Source organism: Triturus cristatus, chromosome 9, assembly GCF_964204655.1.
Source record: "Triturus cristatus chromosome 9, aTriCri1.1, whole genome shotgun sequence".
Lineage (NCBI taxonomy): Eukaryota > Metazoa > Chordata > Amphibia > Caudata > Salamandridae > Triturus > Triturus cristatus.
The window spans coordinates 849,287,607-849,313,721 of NC_140592.1; the positions used below are offsets into that span (position 1 = coordinate 849,287,607).

The 26,115-nt window shown below is 44.4% G+C and overlaps 1 protein-coding gene across 5 annotated transcripts in view; it reads right to left on the reverse strand.

The window, feature by feature from the left end:
* Positions 1–26,115, reverse strand: part of EXOC3L4 (exocyst complex component 3 like 4) — a 486,275-nt gene that overhangs the window by 437,002 nt on the left and 23,158 nt on the right. For 2 of the 5 annotated variants that reach the window (XM_085626314.1, XM_085626316.1), the window contains exon 2: positions 19,908–20,010. The exons of the other annotated variants lie outside the window; for them this stretch is intronic. In XM_085626314.1, coding sequence (XP_085482440.1) covers positions 19,908–19,928 — 21 coding nt within the window. In that variant the 5' untranslated portion in view covers positions 19,929–20,010. The remainder of the gene's footprint in view (positions 1–19,907; positions 20,011–26,115) is intronic. 5 annotated transcript variants of the gene reach the window in all.

A 26,115-nucleotide genomic window follows, 5' to 3' on the forward strand; every position in this document is an offset into this window, starting at 1 on the left:
AAGGTGGAACATTGTGAAAGAGTTCACAAAACAGAGCAGAGAAAACTGAGGGACAGACATGGACAAGTGCTTGTGGCATGCAAGGACCAGTAGCAAGGCACCGGGAGGGCTATTTACTGCCACCGACAGCGTGGTTTCCAGCCTCTCTTCCCCTAGTATGATAGTCCTCTCGCACACTTTATAGGTTGCAGGCACCTCCAAAACCCATTCCATACGCGGGTGAGCTTCACAGTTTGTACTTTAATGCGACATGCAGGTGACCTCTATGCCACAAGCCATTCTTGAAAAAGAATATCAAGTGTTAACAAGGTGGTGTTAGCTGTCAGCATAGCAGTGTTCTCCACACGATGGGGATAGGTGGAGGGGAGAACAACCCAGGCTAAAGACTTCCTGCCCCAGTGCCTGTGGCTCGCTGCTGTGGTCATGTTCAGTGGTGGTGCGTGCATTAGGGTGCTGGAGCGATGACCCACAAGCAGCGCCTGACTCTCCCGAGGCAGTCATTAAGACAGGCTCAGCTGCTCCCTCAGCGGCTCTGAGTCTGACTGTCTGAAGGGGGTGGGCGGGGCAACCAGCAGGTTGGGTTGACTCCGGCCAGCGTCATGCTGACTGACATGACTCAGCAGGCCAGGGGGTGGCGTGGACCGCACAGCAGGCAGCAGCACAAATGGCATGTTGGGTTTGGGTCAGAGAATTTTTCCAACCAGCCCAGGCATGCGCACTAGTACTTGCTCTGGCTGGTGGCTGCGCATTTGGAGAGCGAGGGTTGATCAATGCTGCAGCCCTCGGTCTCCTAATGGGCGGCGAGTATCCCTGCTAAGCCAATCCTGGCGCTGCTGGAGCAGCGTCTGTATTGGCTGAGAGGGGTTGCCAGTTGCTACACTGCACCAGCGCCGCGGTCTCTCGCAGTCCACCAAATTTGATTGCACTGGAGGCCGAGGCTGGGGGAGAGAGAGGCGGAGAGCTCGAGAGAAGAGAAGAGTGGGATTTTCATTTCTGACCAGCACAGGAGGACCATGCTGACAGGACCAGCTGCAGGAGAGTTATCCGCGATGGAGTCCACTGAGCTGAGCACTGGTTAGTGATGGGCTCCTTCTACATCCCATTCCGAGTGTAATCACTACTATAGGCTGAAGTTTTGCCAAAGAGAGGCCAGCGGGTGTTACTGCTTCGAGATGCTTTGAGATGCTTTGCCTGTCATGTGATCGACAGTATGCCTACCAGTCCATTGGGCTTGTAGAGTAAGACGGACACATACTGAAATCAGTTTATTTCCCAACAGCATGATGCTACTAAAGGGCCCCACATCAGGCATGCCTGACATTATATTTCTCAATCCTAGCCCCCTAGTCTTTCTAGACGCTAGAGTCAGATATTGGTTACTTTCAACTGGATTTGTTGGGAAATCTCCATTTGCGCTCCACGCCAGACCACCTCTCTGCCTGACTTGGTGCCATCTGCACACAGGAATACTTTCCCTACTGGTACTTGCTTGAATGTCACTTTTAAAGACCTTGCATTCAGCAGAAGATCTCCTCATTGTATCCTTTTATTGATACCACAGGTCACCAATCTCTCATCTGCATGAGCCCATCTGTCATTTTTTTGTTAAGATGTAACTCACATCACACACCACCCTGCTGCAAAAGCTTCTGTAAACCTTTTTTATAGCATGTTGATGAAGACCTAGTTGTAATGTAAAAGCAATACATCATGAGTTTGCCATTCCGTTTTCTCTGAAGTCATACCAAATATTGTGAACTACCTTGACTTGATGTTGCAGTGGACCTACGAAGACTTGGGAATAACTCTCTTTGCACTTTCTTTCTTTAGCTGGGGTGACCTTCCTTAGTTGTATAGATGCCAAAGTGTACCTGGTTGTTAAGGACCACAAGCTTACTACTTGCGGCTCTAATGTCTCTTTTTCAACATTTACATTCACCAGTTTACAACCTCCACATCAGTGGAGTGTTTCCGAAGGCTGACTAGCATGGGTGGTGGAGTCTTTGGTCAAGTAGGAAGAGCCCATGGTAAGTGTGGTTACACCAAATTATTGAAGTGTGGGCATCACCCAAGCTATTCCACAAATGAGAGTTCAGAAGCAAATGGGAAAGGGTGGTGAAGGGAAAAGAATAAGGTAGAAGGGATGTGAACGCTGGAGTGGCTGGTAAGTGTGTGGCACAGAATATGTGAACAGGTTAGTGAGGTAATAGTTCATCAGCTGTGTGGGAAGATGGTGTGTGGAATAGGGCAGAGGGTGGACCATTTTGACATAGGTGGTGAGGGCAAGCAGTAGATGAATGCAGGTGTGATGGGTGAAGAGTGTGGAAGGGGTGTGGTGGACAGGAGTTTGAGAGGAATGTGGAGAAAGTGCAGCTGGTGTCAAAGTAAAACGTGGGAGGAATGTGAGTATGGACAAGGGACATTTTAAGTGACTTTAGGATGGTGTATGGGGTTGCGAATGGAGATGGAGGATGTGGGGTTTACAGACAAGAATGGTGAGTGCTAATGCCTTCGAGAGTGATGACAAGGGGGACATAGGTCGTGGTGTTCTAGGGTACGTGATTGAGGGGAAGCATTATTAAGCAGTTGGCCATTTGTCCACTCTTTGTTCAAATTTTTTTGGGGGGAGAACTCCCCGAACCCCCCGTAGGTTGCTCCGGCTGGCTCGCTACGCTTGCTCACTGCGTTGCAGTATGACAATAATTTTACGCCCGACCACTTTCAAATGTCATCAGCCGCCACTGGCATGTTTATCCTCTCCAGTGTCTGTTTTTATTTTTGTCCCAGTGCCATCCCTGTGCCCTCTACTCCAGTTCACATGCATTCCTGTCGCCCAGTCCCAGAGTTCACGCCTCCAAGTCCCAGTGTATGCATCTCATCTTGGCGCGTGTGCCTCTGACTGTCACCCAGTCTCTGACTCCCTGCCACAGCAACTGTGTCTTCCTACTTCAGGGTCCATGTTTTCCTGCACCAGTGCCTGTCTTTCTTCATTACAGTGCTTGCATTTATGTCTCTTAGTGTTCTTGTTTTCATTCTTCTGCTTAGGTCACCTCCCAGAGCCTAAGAGGAAGTAAACATACAGAGCGATATACACACACACACGAAACACAAAAGTCTTCACATACATTCCAGCTCTCCAGAGCTTAAGCAAACAAAGTTTTTGAAAATACCATGACTGCCTCAATACACGAAAAGGGAAGTTTAATCCCCACCGATCAGACATGCCCTCAACTAAAGTTTTCATTAATTTTTAATTACTGCATCCTGAAGAACAGGTGGAACAAGGCGGGAGACAAAGGCATTCTTCTTCACCCTCTCCCAACACTCGAACACCCAAAACTAACAGGCTAGGTTTTCAGATTTTTTGGCCCGAATAAGCATACTAGCAGACAGCTCATCGGGTTATTGTGCCGGCTGCATAGATCTGTATATCAGTGCAGATCACATAAAGGACAACTCGGCGAATATGTGCACGTGTTACAGCTGCGTGTGCTTGTGTGTAATCCACAGGTCACAGGTTACAAAACCAATTATAGCTCAGCAAGTTTGTGTACCTGCAGCAGTTCGTGTGTTTGTGGTAGTAATTACTGCTTGTTTGGTTGGCGCACCAGCTGAAAACCCCATTTGTTTCTTTCTGTACTTAATGGTGCTATTGGTGCTTTTTCCAGTTTTATATTGTAATCAGATTTATTCATGGCTCCATCGACAAATGATAAACTCACCGTGCTACTGGACTTTGAACATGTAGGCAAAAAGTCACCCACTGATCCCTTCAGCAGTCACGGAATTCACTCAGAAGTGAGTGAAAGGTTAAAGTTAATCTAATAGCGCCTCATATAGTGCTCCAACACTTGGAGCTTATATAACCTTTCTGGCAGGTCTCCCTAACCATGACCAGCCTCACCACTGCCACCCTTCTATTCAAAAGGGCTCTCAATTGTCCTAAAAGCTCCACGGGCCATATGTATGAAGGCAATTTTGCGATCGCAAATGCCGAAATTCGCAGAATTTCGGCATTTGCGATCGCAAAACAGCAGTGTCATATGTATGACACAAACCACCCCATGCAAAATAAGGAATCGCAAATTTTTCAATTCCCTATTTTGCAATTGCATTTAAGGAATCGCAAATTGCGATTCCTTAAATGCAATGTAAAATGCACACAAAAAGTGCAATTTGGACTTAAGGAATCGCAAATTACCACCAACTTCAAGTTGGTGGTAATTTGCGATTTCTTCGAAAAATACACTTTTATGCATTTTTCAAATTGCCATGTGACTCACATGCCACATCTGCACCCATGCTCATTTCAGGGGTGCAACAGGGTGTCCTTTTGACACCCTGGCACCCTTGAAATTGCATTCCCAATTTGCGATTTTCTAATTGGGAATCGCAAATTGAGAATGTCTTCCCATTCATCTCTATGGGCCTCTAGGCCCATAGGAATGAATGGGGAGGTATTCCTTAATTGCAAATCGCAATTTGCGATTCGCAATTAAGGAATATGTAGGATTCGCAAAATTTATTGCAAATCCTACATACATAGGGTTTTGCGATTCTCAAATAGCGATTCGCAAAAAATCGCTATTTGAGAATCATAAATGAGCATTTTCATACATATGGCCCCACATTTGTTAACAACCATTTCCAACCCATTACTCAATTGTTATTTTCATCGAAGTTTGTTTACTCTCGAGTGACTTGTTCTCACATGAAACTATGCATCTTGGTATCCAGTATAATCGTCTATAGTTGTGCATTGACCTGGTGGCCTTTTTCATGGAAATCAATATGTGAATGTTGAGAAGGAACTTTATAATAGGAAGCTGCTGTGAACCCTAGACCGAGCGCTCACTGGGCAGGTTCATATTTGCATAAAATTCATATTTGATTAACTCCTGCAGTTTAATTGTTATGCAGTGGGAATAAGAAAACGTTGTGCTCATCTCATTACATAGTATGCTTTTAATAGAGCAACTGATGAACACAGTCAATCCTGCTTCGAAGACTGGTTGCGTGGCCTTTGCTCCCCCTTCTTGTGTTTCTCCCACTACTGAAGCCTGGCCTCATTACTTTCGTCCTTCAAATGCTTAATTTTCACGCACTTTTTTTTTTTTGGTTAAGAGCTCAATGAGTGCGTGTGTTTTCTAGCTGTCTCCGCAGTAGCGGTCCGTGGAGGGAGTTCCGTGGGGCGGTGAGGCGGAGCGGGGGAGGGGCAGGGTGGGGAAATGTAAACACCAGAATATGGATGAACGGAGGTAAGTACACATTTAAATAAATAAAACAAATTCCTTTGCGTGCGCTGCATCAATGCGATGCAGCTCACGCGAAACGAAATTCGTTTTATTTATTTAAATGTGTACTTACCTCCGTTCATCCATATTCCGGTGTTTACATTTCCCCACCCTGCCCCGCCCCACAGAACTCCCTCCACGGACCGCTACTGTGTCTCCGTCATGTACTTCTCTTCACCCCTCCACTCAGCGCCGGACTGGGAATCAAAACCGTCCCTGGCAAAGTGCTCGGCCGGCCCCCCGGGGGGTTGGGGGTGCGGCCGAGCTGTTGCCAGGGCTGGTTTCGGCCGATTTCATTACAGCGGCCTAAATTGCAGCAATGCTGCAAAAACGGCCCTGTAACAAAATCGGCCCCCAGGGGCCCAAAACCGACCCACGCCCCTGGCAGCCCACCAGGGAAATGCCTGGTGCCCGCTACGGCCAGTCCAGCTCTGCCTCCACTGCACTCCATCTTGCTCTTGTTTGTGTGCTTCTCCCTACCCCATCTGTGATGTGCTTGCACTTGTGCACTGCTTCCCCTGCATTTCTTTCTTGCCAGTGTGCTTCTTCCCATTTCACATTGTGTTCTCTCTTTCGCCCATGTGTGTTCCCCCGCACTCCACATTGCTACCAGTCGCCTGTGTTGTGTTCTTCTCCTGTTACCCTGTGTTGCTTCCCTCTCTGCCCAGTGTGATGCTTCATCCCAACTGTGCCTTCTGTGTTGCTTCTATCCCCCCTCTCATTATTGCCACCCCACCCACTTTTTTTGTTTGGAAAAAACGTTTTTGCACTATCCTTTTGTTTCCTTTACCAGTCCAACTTGGATAAGTAAATAATAAGAGAAAAGGCACCTGCACATTTTGTAGGAATGTGCATGCATGGTGCACTTGCCTACAACATTTCACTGCTGCAAAGGCTGGATGAAAGTACCTTGTTCTCTTTTTTAATTTCTTCCTTAGCCATGTTACACAGCATCGCTAAAAACCATTGACACAGCCAATAGGTCCCACAGGCAAAACCTATAGACTTTGCCAATGCTTGGTAAATATTATTCTGCAAACAAATTTAGCACCCATCATCTGATGTGCTCTACCAAAGATCTCATGAACAGGGAAACTCGTGTATCTAGGGCAAAGAAAAGGAAATATTGGAAAAAATGAATTTTCCCCAAGCTTTGCCTCGCTAGAGGAACTTCAACTTTGCAAAGATTGACCACATTAACTGATATGCAATGGGAGGGCTGATGAGTTGGGTTTCACTTGAACTCATGTATGTCCTGGGTCTAGGGCATTAGTAAAAGGTGGACTGGCAGATTCAAACAGCTGGTGCGCCTTTCACTGTGCAGGCAGGAACCTGGCCTGTATTTTTTAAGTGGGACAGAGCTCCATCACCAAACAGGTGTAGTGAGGCACTGCTTCTGCCTGTAGAGGGATGTTTGGGGGTCTACGGGACCCCCTTTCCCTGTTTCCAAGGTGTGCCCTCACAGGGCATACTGAGGTGGCACACAGTCAGTGCACCCCCCCCCCGACAACTCCTTTGCCCCTGCGCCATGTCTATAATATGAAACAGGCAAGAAGTAATGTGTTTCTGCATTTGAATGGGGCCCCCATGCAAATGAAGAAATGTCCCCTCGAGATTGAGCTGACGGATTGTATTACAGAAAGGGCCCAGCAAGGCTCTGAAGTCCTTCTATAATAACAAAATGCCCCGAGGCACAAAAAAGCAGGCACCTGTGTACTTTAGCTTATAAGGACTCAGGTGACTACCATACACAGGATCGGTATACCACAACCTTTGAATTTCATTTAACAAATCAGTGCAGTCTAAGAGCTGGGGACCTGGAACCCATCAACTGAAGCAACTGGACTCAACGTAAATATTACAATCATTTATAGAAAGGGCAAAAGAACTTCAATATGATGTCACCAAAAACGCAATCTGTCAAACTGACCATATTATTTATAAAATACATTGAGGGAAAGTGTGCATTTTTAACTATAAATGTGGAGGTGAAAGTGAACTTTTACACATGCTCATGCATACACCAAGCATGTTAAGTACTCCCGTGGAAGATGAGAAGAACAAGTGAAGTATGAGGGCCCTCAGAGTCTGAGGACCTCTTAGAACCCTCCTGGAGTTCTTCAATCATGCCTCTTTATTGTAGGAGGTCAAGTCAAAGCAAGTTTGAAAAGTTTAGCTTTCAGCTATTTTCTGACCCACAAGCTCCTTTGTCCTGCTGAGACATTCGAGCTTGATGCCTGAGGATGTTACTAAGGGCCTCGTTATGAGTTTGGCGGTGCAGGAGAGGGGCGGTCCACCACCACCCGGCTCTCACACCACCTAACCCGAATGCTGCCTGCCCGCCAGATTATGATACAAATCGTTGTCTGGTGGCGGGCAGCGTGGTGATCTTGCAGCGGTGCAGTAAAAAGGCTCAATAAGTCTTTAATACCGCCCCACAGTGGGACCGCAACATTGCGCGTTCCAGCACGGCATGGACTGTAAAGTCCATGCCGTGCTGGAACTAGGGGGGTGCTTGCACACAGGGGGGCACAAAAGGTGCTACCTGCATGGGGCAAGGGCGGCCCTGTAGGGCCAACTTTGTTTCCCCACTGCCAGCTTTAACATGGTGGTGCTGACCGGCATGTAAGGCTGACGGTCGGGAACCTCAAAATATGCATGGTGGTGTCGCAGCAGCACAGCCAGCATATTCTAAGCCCCTGACCGCCGCGACACCACCAGAGAACGCGGTTCCCTGGCAGTTGCGGCGGTCAAATGACAGTCTGACCTCCAAACTTATAATATGGCGGTCACTGCAGCAGTGGCTGGACCACCCCGCCTCGCCCCCACTAGCCTAGCAGTCCGTGAACAGCCAGACTCGTAATAAGGCCCTTAGGGATTGAAGCATTTAAATAATTGATGCAACAAATCAATCACTTACAACAGAAACATACACCCAGGTACCAGTCACAAAATGATATGCCCACAATAAATGCTGAATGTTTATCAGGAAATGATCAGTGTTGATGTTTGGTTCAATGAGTGGAAATGTGCTAGCAGCGACATCAGGGTGTTGGCTGTCACTTCCAGGCAATGGCTTTGGAAAAGACACTAGGGCGCTCTTACTCAGCTGTTTCATGATGAATAAGGGTTGAAAATGGCTGATTCAGGCCCGCACTGTCCCTTTGCGAGACCGGTTTAATGCCTTTGCCTTTATCTTTCTTCGTGCATATCAGTATCACGATAAATAACACACCTGCATATAAACATTGATAGAAATCTTAAAATAATCTCATATTTGTGCCGGGAGCTAAAGCACAGCGAAATATCACAGCACCCTCCCTCGACAGTGAGATCAGAATAAAGAGGGCGCTGCACATACATTTATCACACTGGAAAATATCTCACCAAGTTTAAATCGGGTGGAACATTTCAAAGTGTAGTCATTTCAACAGCCTGTTTAGTAAGACTTTAAAAAAAAAAAGTAAAATAAAGAACAACAAAAGAGTAAAAGAGAGAACCGCCTTTTTGTATGGAAATGACATTTTTTTCACTGCTGGGGTGGGTTGAGGGATGTCCTGGGGAGGGGGGTGCCTGCCCCCAATGAAAGACAGCAGGGACCGAGGCTCGGGTGTTCCGAAGGCTTCTAATGTGCTCATGCGAGTCCCAGGCACCAAGTTGCCCACAGTGGGCAATGGCCCCAATCCTTGATGATGTATGTTGGCTCACAGTTTAACCCGCATGCTTTGAAAGCAGTTTCTCCTGAGGCACAGCCGGGAGTAGGAACCTCTGCTCAATTTTAAATTGTGTATAATTTGTGTTTTTACCTCCTTTTTAAAAAACAAACGATCTTTGGCATCTCTCCTCGCTCAGCGCCCTGACAGCTGACGCGGGCGGGTGACTCTAGCAAAAACAGAAACGCCATTGGCCGATTAAAGGGCACGCCCCCTGCCAATAGCCATGCCCCTCTGCAGTACAAAGCGTGCGCTGAATACGAGCGCTGCGCTTTGAAAGCAGTTTCTCCTGAGGCACAGCCGGGAGTAGGAACCTCTGCTCAATTTTAAATTGTGTATAATTTGTGTTTTTACCTCCTTTTTAAAAAACAAACGATCTTTGGCATCTCTCCTCGCTCAGCGCCCTGACAGCTGACGCGGGCGGGTGACTCTAGCAAAAACAGAAACGCCATTGGCCGATTGAAGGGCACGCCCCCTGCCAATAGCCTCGCCCCTCTGCAGTACAAAGCGCGCGCTGAATATGAGCGCTGCGCTTTGAAAGCAGTTTCTCCTGAGGCACAGCCGGGAGTAGGAACCTCTGCTCAATTTTAAATTGTGTATAATTTGTGTTTTTACCTCCTTTTTAAAAAACAAACGATCTTTGGCATCTCTCCTCGCTCAGCGCCCTGACAGCTGACGCGGGCGGGTGACTCTAGCAGAAACAGAAACACCATTGGCCGATTGAAGGGCACGCCCCCTGCCAATAGCCACGCCCCTCTGCAGTACAAAGCGCGCGCTGAATACGAGCGCTGCGCTTTGAAAGCAGTTTCTCCTGAGACACAGCCGGGAGTAGGAACCTCTGCTCAATTTTAAATTGTGTATAATTTGTGTTTTTACCTCCTTTTTAAAAAACAAACGATCTTTGGCATCTCTCCTCGCTCAGCGCCCTGACAGCTGACGCGGGCGGGTGACTCTAGCAAAAACAGAAACGCCATTGGCCGATTGAAGGGCACGCCCCCTGCCAATAGCCACGCCCCTCCATTCACTCCTCACATAAAAGATGTGTCCTTACAGGAAGCGCAGCGGACGAGCGCAGCGGGCGCGCCGAATGCGCGACACGCCGGGACCAGGGGCCACAACCCCTGTCTCTCCAACTACAGATAGACCAGGCAACTCTGCGTTGGCATACTCTCATGGAGAGCTGCTCAATCTTAATACTCCCTTACCATCCTACAATTCCCTTTGTGCTAAAGTTGGACCCTCCCACACCGAGGGCCCCTTTAGCTGTCGTTACTGTAGATGGAATTGTAACTACCCGGAGCCACCCTCACCTGAAGACACACCTACCCAGGACTACACATGTATTTATGTCAATGCAAGGTCCCTCCCCAAACACTCTATCGAAATATGGGACATATTACAGGATAGCAAACCTGATTTTGCTTTTATTACGGAGACTTGGCTCGGCGAGCACAATACCCCGGATATTACTGCAGCCCTACCAAATGGGTACAAAATCATTAATCTCAATCGACCAATTAAGAGAGGAGGTGGAGTGGCCATGATATTTAAAGATAACTTTTTATGCCGTCAAGAAACAGTCACACAACTAGGCAAACACGAAGTTTTAATTATCTCCATCAATACTCAGGTGATCCTCGGATGCGCGATCATCTACAATCCCCCAAATAGCTCAATTGACTTTAGCACCCAACTTCTAGAACAAATCCTTCCATTCTGTCTCAACCATAAAAACATTATAGTCATCGGTGACTTCAATGTTCATTTCGATCTATCTGATAATCCCCTAACTAAACGACTGGCCACAGACATGGAAATTATGCAATTAACGCAGAAAATAGCTCGCCCCACACATAGAGCGGGGCACATGTTAGATCTTATATTTACTAACATATCGAAGACTAACATTACAAATATAACCCCTTTGACATGGACGGACCATTATAGGATAGATTTTACATTAAACCTACCTATAAAGACTAAAAGACCGTTAGCTCAACCGACTAACTCTACTAAATGTTGGAGTAAATTCTCTTTGGAAATATTTAAGGAAGATTTCTCTCATATTCTCAACTCTGAAATGACATGCGAAGAAGAAATTTGTCTATTGCGTGGCAACATAGAGAAAACACTAGACCATTGCTCGCGGACTCGCGCAACCAACCGATCCAAACCGAAAACCTCGGAGAAATGGTATGGCCCAGACCTAAAAATTGAAAAAAGAAAATGCACCACACTTGAGCATAAATGGAGAGTGAGTAGAAACCCCGAAGACAGAGCCACTTACAAACATCAACTGAAAATATACCACACCGCCATACGCAAAGCAAAGAAAGACTATCTTTCTCAAAAAATACTAGAGAATAAAAACTCGTCCAAGGAGCTTTTTAAAATAGTAAAAGAACTTTGCAATCCCCCCAGTCTTACATCTAATTTAACGCCATCACAAGAAAATTGCACAAAAATTAGTGACTTTTTTAGCGATAAAATTGACAAAATATATGCCTCTTTTACAAATAACAGCCAGGCCCCTGTGGAGTATCAGATGGACTCCACTTTGCAAGCCAACTGCTCTACCTTTGGCCCATTTTCAGAAGACGAGGTCACCAAAGCCATGTCAGAAATCAAATCAGGCTCGCCATGGGATGTCTGTCCACACTATATTTTCTCTCAACTAACTCCCATAATTGGCCCAGCAGTCACAAAAGTTTTTAACCAGTCCCTGGAGCAAGCTGTATTCCCAGAAGTTTGGAAAAATTCGGCGGTTATCCCACTACTAAAAAAGGCGGGCGCGGAAATAAACGCCCCAGCCAATTATCGTCCCATTTCACAGCTCCCCTTCCTATCCAAGGTTTTAGAAAGACTGGTAACAAAACAACTGTCAAGTTATCTGGAAATCAACAATCTACTAGATGTCTCCCAAACCGGTTTTAGATCAAATAACAGCACAGAGACTACGCTCCTGGCTGTAATGGACGATATCCGAATGCAGGTCGATAAAGGCGAAACGGTCGCCCTGATACTCCTTGATTTATCAGCGGCGTTTGATACCGTGTCCCATAAACTGTTAATCCACATGCTTGCCGCAAAAGGAATACAAGGTAAAGCCCTAAATTGGCTGGAGTCCTTTCTATCAAACAGATCCCAGTCCATCTGTTTAGGTAACTTTACCTCTACCCCTCGAAAGATTAAATATGGAGTGCCCCAAGGGGCAGCATTGAGCCCAACATTGTTCAATGTATACGTCTCCTCATTGGCGTCGATTGGCAAGAAATGGGGCATTAATATCTGCTCCTACGCTGACGATACTCAGCTGATGGTAACCCTAAATGGGGAAAATGACGCCAAAAGTAGACTGCAAAACTGCCTGTCAGAGCTATCCAATTGGATGCATGGTCATTATTTAAAACTAAATGCTGACAAGTCAGAAATTCTCCTCTTCGGTGGGACTAAACAGCTCTGGGATAACACCTGGTGGCCAATTTCCTTAGGTTCTCCACCTAATCCCACATCGTCCGCAAGAAACTTAGGAATTCAGATGGACACCACTCTATCGATGAAATGCCATGTCACCTCAATATGTGGCAAAGGATTTGCCATACTAAAAAGGTTGAAACGGGTCTTCCCCTGGATACCACTGGAATGCAGACAGATCCTAGTCCAGTCGCTACTAGTTAGCAGGCTGGACTATGGCAATTCTCTATTTGTGGGTATGTCGGACTACTTATTTAGAAAACTACAACTGGTCCAGAATGCTGCTGCTAAAGCTGTTTGCAATAAGAGAAAGTATGATTCAGCCACAAGCAGCCTGAGAGCCTTACACTGGCTGCCTATGAGGCAAAGAGCCACGTTCAAAATGCTATGCATCGCCCATAAAACAATATACAATACTGGCCCTTTCATTCTACGGAATAGAATTAAGTTCTATGCTCCAGCACGGAACTTACGTTCACAAGCCTCAGCCAAAGCAGCCACTACACGGATCAAGCTATCCAGGATGGGCGGACGTGCCTTTTCACACATTGCTGCTAAATGTTGGAATGATCTGCCCATCAACCTCCGACTCATGGACTCCTACCCCATCTTTAAGAAAAAACTAAAAACTGCATTATTCCCCATATCAGAATAATCAACAAGTCCCAGGAAACTGCCTTAGGTTTTACTGCTCAATATTGCAGCGCCGTGATATCCTGGTAGGATGAATGTTGCGCTTTACAAGTACACTTAACAATAACAATAACAATCCTTTGCCTATGTCCCTCTTAGAAATTCCCACCTCTAGATCTGCCCCCCCCCTCAATGTACACATCCAGTAAAAGGCAGCCCTGGAGCTAGCCTGTCAATCGCTGTGCATAAAGAGCCAAAGCAGATTAAAGCATATACATGCATAACTCAGTATAGGCTCATTGATGTGTTTTTTAAACTGCAATCTTCTCTCCCATCCGTATTGCTGGCAGGTTCCATGAGCCTCACTTGAAGCTTTGCAGCAGGCTGTCACAGTTTTTACTCCAAGAGGGACCGAAGCAGGCAATGCAGTGAGACCCCTCTAACTTCGAACCCATGGGGTTCTACTGTGGCCGCGCCATTGATAGCTAAATTCCCTGACCAACACAGCCAATGAATGCTGCTGTCTCCCTCACTACTTCAAGGTAGAATTTGAACTGGAGATTGTCCAGTGACCCATTTTATAAGAAATATTAAACTCCCTGATGGACATCACTGCAAGCTAATAAGGATCGTCTGATGACTCACAATTCAGTGGTTTCTTCTTTTTCAACACGGCTACAGCTTTCATGGGCACAAGTGGTCCCTTTATATGGAAACATACTGGGGCCTATGAACAAACTGCACTTTGTCCTACGTTTAATAGTACTTATAATACTAATCACGTAATACACAATGCTATTTACTAACCTATGTATGAAGGTCCTTCGCCTATCTCTCTCTTATTCTTTCTATGCAGAGATTTCCACCTCAATTCCAGAGATCTCTGCCCACGTACACCATGTAAAATCTTACCTCACTATATGACCAATTTTCCTAAAAATTCTATGAAGTGTTATGCCTGTTAGCGATTAACCACAGTTGATGCTAATTGGCCCAATGGCAGACAGCTCCACCTACGTGTGAAAATGTACTAGTAGTACCTGTACACTCATAGATCTGGGTCCATCACCTGTTGCTCGGGTGTTTCGTGGTGACTGAGGGTGGCACATGAATGGAGAATGTATCTGTAATATTGGGCACGTGATATTTTGAGGCTGTCGAATTGACATTTGATTGCCTGGCATGGGCTGCACAAAGTGCAATGCTGCATTACTCTTTTTGACCCAAGGGAGGATGTAATTTGCTTGTCACTAGAAGTGAGGCTTTTTTTTTTGCATTAAATGTTCCAAAACAGGACAATGGCTGAATCAGGTGTGCACAGTCTGTTTGCAACACTCATTGTTTCCTTCCTCTTTTCGTCTTCTATGATGCATATCACTACCACACTAAATAATAAACTTTCTATAAATCTAAAGACAATCTCTTAGGTGTTTGTGCCTGGTGCTAACTGGAAGCAAAAATCTCAGCACTCTTGACAGTTATGGGGCACTTCCGCGAGATGAGAAAAAAGAGGACTGTGCATATATATCTACCTCACTGTAAGGTACTTAATGAACTTTAAATAGGAGGTAACCTTTTACAGTGTATTTATTTCAGTAGTGTATTTATTCAGACATTGTTAAAATGTAAGATAAAGAAGAACAAACCATTTGAATAGAAATCAATATATAACATTTAAAGAAAAGAGGGAGTCTAAAGATAGAACTACCTTTTTATATGCAAATGAGATAGTTCCACTTTATCTCACTGAAATGTAAGTCTGCACTTTGTAGACACTTTGCATGTGAAAAGGGTGAATAGCCAAAAATATTGAAGTTACTACAAAGTTCAAGAGTAAATTTACACCTGAGTAAATCTACACATCCAAATTAAATTTTGTGAATTGGGCTTTCTGTGTCTGTAGTTGGATTTTTCAAGCCTTTGGGCCCGATTCACAATCTGCATTTTTGTTGGTTTATCATAATACTACAGTTGTACAACTTGCGTACTACAAAATACCGTTCACAAACCTACAAGTGAAAATCTTCACCTATACCCCTCCGGTCTTTTTCATTGGATATCCACACACATATAAGTTTAATAATTAGTAGTAAATGTGGGAGGGACACGGGGAATGGCTGTAAAACGGGGCATACTTAAACACAAAAGAGTAAGGACTCGGAGGGATTTTGTGTGGGTTAGGGAGGGGTTCACACAAAGACATGGGGTGGGCGATAAATACTGCTCCACCAGTGGAGTTTGAATAGTTTTGCCCACTCTGCCGAGTTTTGGAAAAAATCTGCGAACTGCTGCGTGGCGTAGTTTTTTTCTCACGCGCGGTTCACCAACGGTAAGTTGACGAGTGTGAGCAAGAATTGACATCCGCTGGCACGATTTTCGGGTACTAGGACAGCACCCAATGAGATTTTCTCAACACAGGCGGTCGCTACCATTCGAGGTGATAAAGCTGCTGCTCGAGTAGACAATCTATCCGAGCATCAGCAAAGAAGCAGCGCCCTCTGGTGCACCACCTGGTGCCGTTTGCACAGATTTTACAGCATTGAACAAGCTTTCGCCGCTAAAAAGAAGCACGATCAGCGCAAAGTGACGATTTCGCCCGATTGTGGAACTCTGTGGAATCTCGCAGAGTTTTCATGTAATTCCACAGAGTGATACTCTGCAAATTCCACCCAATACTAGTAAAAACATTCACCCACCTACAAGAGTAAACCCATTGCTATTTTCAAACTGCACTCCTAATTTACTCCAGCTGAAATGAACCCAAAACAGTAGAAAATGTACTCCAGATCCATAGTCAACCATTGGCACTAAAAACAATTCCCATAGAAAATAATGGCGGTAAGTACTTACAATAAAAACTCAGAAGGATCAATGGTATATTAAATTAAATTATGTAAACTAGTTACACATATAAATGTAATTTAATGTTATCAAAATATTTTAATAAAAAATGCAATTCACAAAAATGTATGTTACACACATGTTTATTAAAACATAATAAATTACTTTTTATTAACTCTATATATCACTTTTAATAACTTTTAATAGATACAACATATATTTTTTACTTTAGGTGGGATTTCTTCTAATTTAATCTTCAGTACAATAATTTAAATGTAATTCAAAATATGCAAAATAAAATTAAACTACATAAAGTACTTTAAAATGACATTACTAGTGCAGACCTAGCGCCTGAATTAGAGTTTGGCAGATGGTTACTTTAAAACAAACATGACGGATATCCTGTCCATTGTATTACAAGTGTCATAGGATATAATGCACTCGTAATTAGGTGGATGAGATATCTGTCTAGTTTGTGACAAGGTAATCCATCCACCAACCTCCAAATCAGGCCCTTAGGGGCTTATTACAATGGTGGGAGGACCGCCACCATCAGCCCGTCATGGGTGATCCGCTCGCCAACTCTAAGGGCTGATCAGACCGCCACATTACGAAGACGGTCGGACCGGTGGCAGTTGGTAAATCTGACTGCCATGGTCCTTCCTGACAGTCGGATAGAATAAGAATCTGATGGCCAAACGGACCACCCGCAATACCGAGAATGGTGGCGGTGCCTGGTAAATACCGTCGGACAGATTATGATATCCATCCCCACCTGCCTTTCCATGCCGGTTCAACCGCCATGAAAACTATGGCAGGGATGGACTTTGGGGGCCTGTAGCGGCCCCCCTTCACCCCTGTCCCATTCCTGTGGGTGCTGGGGCACCTATGAGCCCCCCAACATATCGCTGTACCAAGTGACAGGGCCGCATGGTGCCTGTCATGTAGTACAGGAGTATGTAAAATATCCCTTTTTAACATGCAGCACCCGCGGCAATATTAAAGGTGGGTAATGCGACCGCCACCATTGCATCATAATTTCGATTGTGGGACTGCCGCACGTTTGGTGGGTGGTCCCAAATAGGAGACGATGGTGGACGGACTAAAGTCCATCCGCTATCGTAATGAGTCCCTAAGTCTCCAACTGCTTTGAATCAGTAGCGGCTCCAGGCAGGGGAGGGCAGGGTGGGGGGTAGTAAACTTCGGCATACGGCCGAACGGGGTAAGCACATAAATAAATAAATAAATAAAACGAATCACATTGCGCATGCTGCAATGCCAAATGGCCATATGCCAGAGTTTACTACCCCTCACCCTGCCCCTCCCCCACCTCACCGCCCCACAACACTCCCTCCAGGAGCAGCTACTGCTCTGAATGCTTCTACTGGCCAGCATTTGCAGCCCCAAGCTCCTTAGGACTGGAGTATGAACATCAAGTGTTTCCCCAACCAGGTTTCCTGCAAGTTCTAGCCCTCTTTAGTTAGCTGGACCCTCTTGGTGCCAGGAGTCCTTCACCTTTTTTTGTGTTCCTGAAACAATTAAACAGGAGGCCAACCACTTGACCTTTGGAGAGAAGTTGCATTTCCTGAATGCCAGCAGGATTCAGGAGTCCTGAGCTCTTGTGTGAGTCCCCTTATACCAGCAGGAGGTAGACATCAGGATTCTTCTTCCTTCCCATTTTGATAGTCTTCCCAGGTCCAGGAATGTTCTGAGAAGGTTGTGGTTGGGGTACCAGATTTATCCTGTGCATTACCCATGATTGAAGAAAATCCACCACCCAGTTCTAAGTTTTTGTGAAGCCCCTCCAACACCCTTCACAGCAATTTCACTTTACCTTACTGTAAGATTACATAGGATCCTCTGTTTCAAAATAGAAGGACCCAGCTGCCACCAGGCTGGTCTGTCCTCAGCTTCAAGGCCACTCATCTACCAGACAGGGTCTAAACTGGTTTTCCATCCTACTGTGCTAGAGACTGTCCAGGAGGTTCCTGGGAACGCCCTCCTTGGCATCTCCAAGTCAAGAGGTGGCGCTAAAAATATCCTTTGTTCTGCCTAAATCTCTTGTCAAATCCTACATAGTGAAACCCTGCTAAGTGGTCAGCAGTTAGCACTCGTTGGCCATTGTTGGGGTCACAGGCTAGCCATCGTTCTCTAATCCCGGACCAATAACTCTATGAGCCAAGGGTGTGTATTCCATCTCTGGAGGTCCGATGAGTGGTAGAACTGGACTCAAGTCTGGCTCAGGCAGCCTAAGGTAATTATTTGCTAAGTTGCTTTTCTGATTATGTTTTAAAAAATCTGCTTCTGACATCAATTCATTGTCTAATAACTAAGCAGGAAAACACTTTGAAGCATTTATCTAGCCCTTTCATAAGTGGAAGTGAAAAATAAAGATTTTAATTCTACCTAGATCTATTAGAGAAATTTCTAGCCAGGTCTACAGAGAAAATTTGCTTTTGGGTTGTATTTCAATGTGAGGGCACGTTAACCCCAATATGTAGTGTGGCCTATTTATATATATTACCATCTTAGCCTTGGGCTTACTAGGCACACTTTATGGGTGACTCCTACATGGGAAAGGCATTTGTCTTGTGCATTTGAACTGCAGTCCAGAGAGAGCACATTAGTGCTCCTGAGGGACATACATGTTTAAAACTCACACAAAGGTAACCGGATGGTGTATCTACACTATATAACAATTATTCTCTGCAAAGGTGAGGTGACAGACACACACAGGTGTTAAGACGAGAACCCTGACTCACCTTAAGGTGACATACTTCATCATTGGGTTCCCTCTTGCACACTGGGAGCGCAAGGCACCCGGTGTGGGCTACAACTCTCCCGCAGGAGAGGAGCGTGAGTTGTTTTAAGTCATCCAATGTTAGGTCGAGTGAGGGGCAGAGTGCAAAAAACAAAAAGTGGTTTAAAACTATGAATATCTTTACCTGCTTCCAATTGAAAGTTATCACTTATTAAATGTAATAAGGTAACCCAATGTTATTCTATGGGAGAGCAGGCCTTGCAGTAGTGAAAAACAAATGTAATCGTATTTAATACCAGAACATGCAAAACTTAAAAGTATATTTCCAACCTTTTAATTACACTGCACCCTGCCTTATGGACTGCTTAGGGACTACCCTTGGGCTGACTTATATGTATTAAAACACACAGGCTGCAATGGCAGGCCTGGGACATGTTTGGAAGCCTGCTTATGTGGGTGGCACAATAAATGCTGCAGGCCCACTAGTAGCATTTAATTTACAGGCCCTGGTACATGTAGTACCACTTTACTAGGAACTTATGAGAACATTAAATATGCCAATTGGGTATAAGCCATTTTCACCATCTTTCAAGGGGAGCGCACAAGCACTTTAGCACTGGTTAGCAGTGGTAATGTGAACGGAGTCCTAAAGGCCAACAAAAATTCATTAAGAAAATAAGATGGTTAAGGCAAAATGTTTGGGGGGGTGGCCTGCAGAAAGGGTTGTAGTTCACCAACAGGCAGCTTGGTGGCCACCACAACCTTTTCAACGCATGCCCCCTCTTTGGAGGACCGCCATACCAACCTTTTTTTGGGTAAGACAGAGGAAGAAGAGGTCGAAAAAGAGGCAACAGAGGACGGTCGACAAGGAACCAACAACAAGTAAATTGGGACCCAGCTCTGGAACAGAGAGTAACGAGGAGCATGACGAGGGAACCCATGGTGTCCACAAGCAACCCGACAATCTGATTGTGGACCTAAGCAGCAAGATCCTTACCGATTTGTAAAATCATGTCCTAGCAAAGGGCCTAGGCTTTCTACCCACCAAATTGGGAGATGATTATATGGTACATAAAGAACTGGCTGAACTTTTCCACAAACTATGCTTTCACTTCTACTTCTCCAACATTGAGAGTGAAACCCCCGCTTCTACATGGAATATGGGTTTGAAGAATAAATCATCTTTTTTACCTTTACTACAACAGATACCATCTGAAGTCTCTACTTTTGAGAAAGCTGTGATGAAGGAATATGAATCCAACAGGGACCGTGCCAAGAGACCATTTTGCAACATCTGTAGAGAAGAAATGAAGTGTGTGGATGAGTTAGGCAAAGACATCACTATCACCATAAAACCAGCTGATAAAGGCGGCGCCACGGTTATACTGGATACAGAGGTGTACCGTGATGAATGCCTTAGACAGTTGAGAGACATCAAATTCTATAAACCAATCCAACGGGATCCTACCACCAGACTACAGCGGGAAATCATGTCCCTTAGTGATGAAGGGAGAGACTCAGATTGGATCATGAAAGGGGAAGCCGAGTTCCGTAACCAGAAACATCCTAGAACACCGGCTTTTTAAATCTTACCCAAGATCCACAAGGAACAGAGACCCCCACCAGGAAGACCTATTGTGTCGGGGATAGGTTCCCTCTTGGAACCCCTCTCGCAATCTGTAGACCACTTTCTATGCCCCATAGTGGCTGACATGCCTTTGTATTTACAGGACATTAAGCATACACTTTCCCTGTTGGAAACAGTATCCTTTGACCCCCACACCAACCTGATGGTGACATATGATGTTGAAGCACTATACACGAATATTCCTCAGGATGACACCCTGGACACCATATACCATCTCCTTGAGGGATACCCTGTGAAGAACAGACACCCAACTCCTTCATCATGCGGTGTGCGAGGCTGGCACTCAAAGAGAACTTCTTTAGTTTTGAAGGTCAACTCTACAGGCAAACTACCAAGACTTCCATGGGCAGCACGTGTGCACCCAGCATGGCTAACCTGTACATGCATGGGTTTGAAAGTAAGTACATCTACTCTGTCAAGAACCCATTTCAACAACATCTGAAACTGTGGAGATGATATATAGATGACATCCTGGTCATCTGGGAAGGAGACGGATGTCGCTGGATACTTTCTCTACCTGGCTGAATTCTTGTGACTGAAATCTACGTTTCACAGGCGAATCAAGTTCTGCAGAGGTCTCTTTCTTAGATCTCCGGCTCTATCCCAAAGATGGGAAAATCTATATGGAACTGTACCAAAAACCTATGGCATGCAACTCCCTACTGAGCTATTACAGCTTCCACCCTCATGCACTTTTGAACAACCTACCAGTAGGGCAATTCCTAAGGTTGAGGAGAAATTGTACAGAGATAGCTAAATACAAACAACACACCAAAAATTTAAGTACTAAATTACAGGCAAGGCAATATCCTGACTATCTTGTGGTAATAGCGTACAAGAGAGCACATAATAATACGAGTGAGGCTCTCTTTGAGACAAATCAAAAAGAAAAAAACAATAGAATAGTGTAAGTTACAACATTTAGCAACCTGACAGATAATATTAAGAAAGCTATAAACACAAATTTGCACATTTTGAATACAAGAGAACTATCCCTGGAGAAACCTCTTTTAGCTCTTAAACAGAGCAATAATTTCAGGGATATGTTGGTGAACACACGACCGAAATATGGACAGATACAGGAGACACAACACTCACTCTGGAGTGGAACACCTGTAGTAGGACACTTTTCATGTGGATCCTGTTTGGTGTGTCCATTCATTAAACAGATTAAACAACTTGACTTGGGTCTAAAAACACCCTGGCAACTGAAAATGCACATGAATTGCAATTCATGGGGGGTGATCTATATGATCACATGTCCTTATTCACTCAAGTACATTGGAATGACCCTCGCAGAATTGTAGAACACCGTAGCTCAATCTGGTGCAAAAAATCCAATACAAGGTTGACCAGACACTACATTGAAATGTCCCACACATAGGACGACCTGACCTGGGTGGTGATTGACAAACCCAGATATGACACACAAATGGGTCCCCTAGAAAGATTTATATTTAGGAGAGAACAATTATGGGTGTTCCGTACCAAGAGCCACATCACAGGACTTAATGATGATATTGCCTGGTGCTCACTGTAGTCGACTCATGAAGTAGGATATTTTGAACCCTTAACAGATTGTAGGTACACCACTCTGTTAAAATGTATGTAGAAATGACAATGAAGAACACATTCAACTTGGAAGATCCGGACGACTATGACATCCATACCTACATGTAGGGCTACCTCATTAAACATCTAATAGACATATTCTATTAGACCATGCAGTCATATGGTAGAGAATTGTAGATATTATTCAACACTTGTAGTGTAAGGACCGCTATTTGTACACATATATATTTTTATGATATGCACCTTGGCCTTATATCTGAGTTCCGTGTCTGTTTACAACCATGTGTTTTTTACATCCACGTAGGTATTTCTGACGTACTAATACGTTCAGGGCCGTTTTGCAATCCCAAGCTACATTTACCATGAGCCCGCTTGAACCGGATGCCATTTCCATAACTTCCGGTTAGCCGCGTTTTTAACAAGGTGGCTGGCCACTGGTTGTCCCCTTTAGCCCCTGTCATACATGCGGGGAGCTCCGAAGAATCAGGTAAGGCACCTTGTGTGCTAGCCCCACCGCCCGCATAGTCACTTCTGTTGCACGCATAGGTGGCCCCACCACGTTGCTTTTAGCCCTTAATAACATCCAGTGCATCCATGCAACGGATGCAATTTCACGGTCCGATTGCTTTTAAATTACTATGCGCCCTTCACACATTAAGTTTACCTCAGGCGAAACTATATGCCTTATGATTTTGGGTCTCGTACTAGACTCAAGTGGCTGAAAGAGGTTTCCGCATTACCCACGTAACTCTAATTCCATAGAGGGATTAAGGCTACAATGCAAGCCGCCTGTCATAATGTATGTAGCCCCATTATTATGTGACAGAGTTCTCGACCACACTTTATCGCATTTGCACATATATTGATAAGACGACAATCAATCTGTATGCTGCCTGTAGAGTAGTTTCTTAATGATACAACACTTTGTATCCTGCAAACGAGGTTCTCGGCTACACGCTACTGACCTGGAGTGGGTCCGTTATAGCTAGTTTCGCACATTTACCGCGCAAGTTGGAGTGTTTATATCATATCACTCGCTAATGTAATTAAGAGTGTATGGGACGGTTTACCCTCACCAAGTACAATAACATTAGTCTACCATGGGACAAAATGATAAATGTACTAACCAGATCACAGATTAACTAATATACTGTTATTTTGCTAAGTACAGACACATTTTTGATACACTCTGTCATGCCCTCCCTCACGCTGTACTGTCCTACATAGTTATACTCTCAGGATGGTGCTGTGAAGAGGATGCATCATGCCCTATTGTTACTATAAGCAATTTTAGTGTGTAAGAAGGACGAGTGGGCTAGAATTGTTCACATTTACATATGTGTAAGTCTACGTTTATTTGCATAGTTAATTAAAACCATTGCAATACATTTAATTCATTTAAAATCAAAACTATACATGTAAAACTCCTTACTTCACATATCATGTGTTTATAATTCTTTCTAAAAACTCGCTATACTTAAGCAAGCAAGACGACAGAATTTCTAGTCATGTTATTTTCAACTTTGCACATATCTTTTTTAAGGTCAGAGTACTTAGTTCCAGGCCATGCTTTCTTCGTTGACTGTGGCAGAGTTCTATAAAGTGCAAAGAAATGCTTTCAGATTAGTAAAGTGCCTTTAGTGCCGATCAGTAGCGTTTTCTTCAGGACTTCATATTTAGGGCACAACTGATTTTTACCCAGCTGAAGTCATTCTCAGCTGATGTACTGCTGTGGCATAACCTCAACACCTATACTGGCCAACAGCTCAGTTGCAGTTCGTTAGGAGCAAACAGTACTTAATTCCAGTCCTTACTTCCTTTCCCTGGTTATGCCCAAGTTCAGTTAGGAGTAATTTAACTTCAATAAAAGTGCTTTAGTGCCAATAAACACGATATGTGTAGAGGATCTCTTCAAATCTCCTCGCAGTCTTGCATATATTTCATACGACTAGGTTTTTTTAATAACTACGTTGCTGGCATTTTCTTTTCGCATAGCCTCGGGTACTTTACTAAGCAGCAATTCAATTGTGGATTGTTAGATGCGAATCCTGCCAACACTGCTTGCCTCCTGGTCCATACCCCTCGTAGAAGAACATTGTAAGTGCTGCAGATCTTCTGGCGCTGACCCGCTTAAGCGGCACGTAGAGCCCACCTTCTCCTTTAGCCAGGGTGGAAAATGTATGCAGGGTAACAGACCCAGTCTATCCTTCATGAAACTGATTTTTATATTTTTTGCATAGCCCAGGTTGAGGTAGTTTTGAGTGGCATATGTGTAGTGCTTGACTAGATTTTATTATACCTCTAGAGTCCGGAGACCTGCCACTAAGGGACCTATGAAGGTGGACATAGACTACTAGTCTCCAATTGGTGAAACTACATGCAACGGTTTGGTTTTATTTTGTATCTATACATTTTTGTAGTGATAGTGATAGACACTGGTGGTGGATAAAGATTGGGACGTCTGTAATGCATACTGTTCTCTGATGTGTGTTCTTATATCCCTACAGAATGTGGACCTGACTTCAAGCTGGTACCACAGATCAATTCCATACCAGTAAATGTATGGCCTTTTCATTGAATTTTTTCACATTTATGAGCAGAGTGACGAAATGCATGGTCCTGAGGAAAACCAAGAACCATTTAGGTTTAACGAGGCAGAAATATGTTGACCAGATACTAATAGGAGTCATCCATATCCCTATTCTCACTTAGCTGTTTTTAATCTATCCACCGGGGCCACTAATAAAGGATTGACTTCGTCATCCAGGAGATAGTTTTAAACCACTTTTTGATTTTTGCACTCTGCCCCTCATTCGACCTAACATTGGATGACTTAAAACACCCCATGCTCCTCTCCTGCGGGAGAGTTCTAGGCCACACTGGGTGCCTTGCGGTCCCAGTGTGCAAGAGGGAACCCAATGATGAAGCATGTCACCTTAGGGTGAGTGAGGGTTCTCGTCTTAACACCTGTGTGCGTCTGTCCCCTCACCTTTGCAGAGAATAATTGGTATTTAGTGTAGATACACCATCTGGTTACCTTTGTGTGAGTTTTGATTATATGGAGTGGTACCGTGGATGGTAATAATTCCTCCTTAGAGAACCCCTATAGTGAGATTATATTTGGACATACATGTTTGTCATCTATGTGGTTAGTGTAAATACATCTGACAGCACACATTTGAAACATTACTTTCAATGCCACAGGTGCACTTAATGCACCATTTATATTGGATGTATAGAGAAGTTGAACATGCAAGATAGTGAGTTCAATTGTACAGCACTTGTTTAAGACGGCGAGCATAAGCATTTTCTATTGAGTAACAATACACTGAGTCCTAAATTCAGCAAAAATAGTGTGGAGAAAAAGGCACAAAAGATCGATGACCGTGAAGAAAAGGCGGTTTTGATACAAGTGCAATTTGTCCAATACTTCTCTCCCAAAACCACTGCAGTCAGATACACTCTAGATAAAACTCTAGACTCCCGGGTGCACTCTGCTAGATCCTCACAATTCACTACTAAAGCCGGAGTTATCTTGTTCACATCATGATTACTCCATGAAATTTTGCTGTGCACACAAAGATCTATGCATTGAGGGCCTTAACCTCATAAAATATTTTGAAATGTGACCTCCATGTGATCAATTAAATAAGCCAGAACAGATTTACTGTTATATTTTTCCTTTCTTTGGCCAGGTTTAAAAAAATAAATGGATACGTTGACTGTCAAACTCCTCTCCCAGATGACTCTCACTGATGGGACATGTACACATGAAAGAATACCTGTCTGTAATTGTCTGTGACACTGTACCCAGGCAGCAGGAGTTTGGAAAGTCCCAGTTTCAGTGCCAGATGGTAGTTTCAGCAGCTCTCATTATCAAAAGCTCATAACGTTGCAGGCACTGTGATAAAACAACCAGTTGCCACTGTTCCACGGTACAGCTGGGGGTTTTCCTTGACACGTTACAGCAGCATGGTTTGATGGCAACTATCCAGAAGGAGTCGAAGGAAGCCAGTCTTTTCTCCGAAGAGCTGATATTGCCAATGCAAAGAATATATTTTTGTTATTCATTTAGGTACTGTAAATACGTACTGTAGCCTACATATGACACTCTACTTTCCATGCTATAGATGCACAGAAGGCACGATTTACATTGGATATAAAGAAAGTTAACTAAGC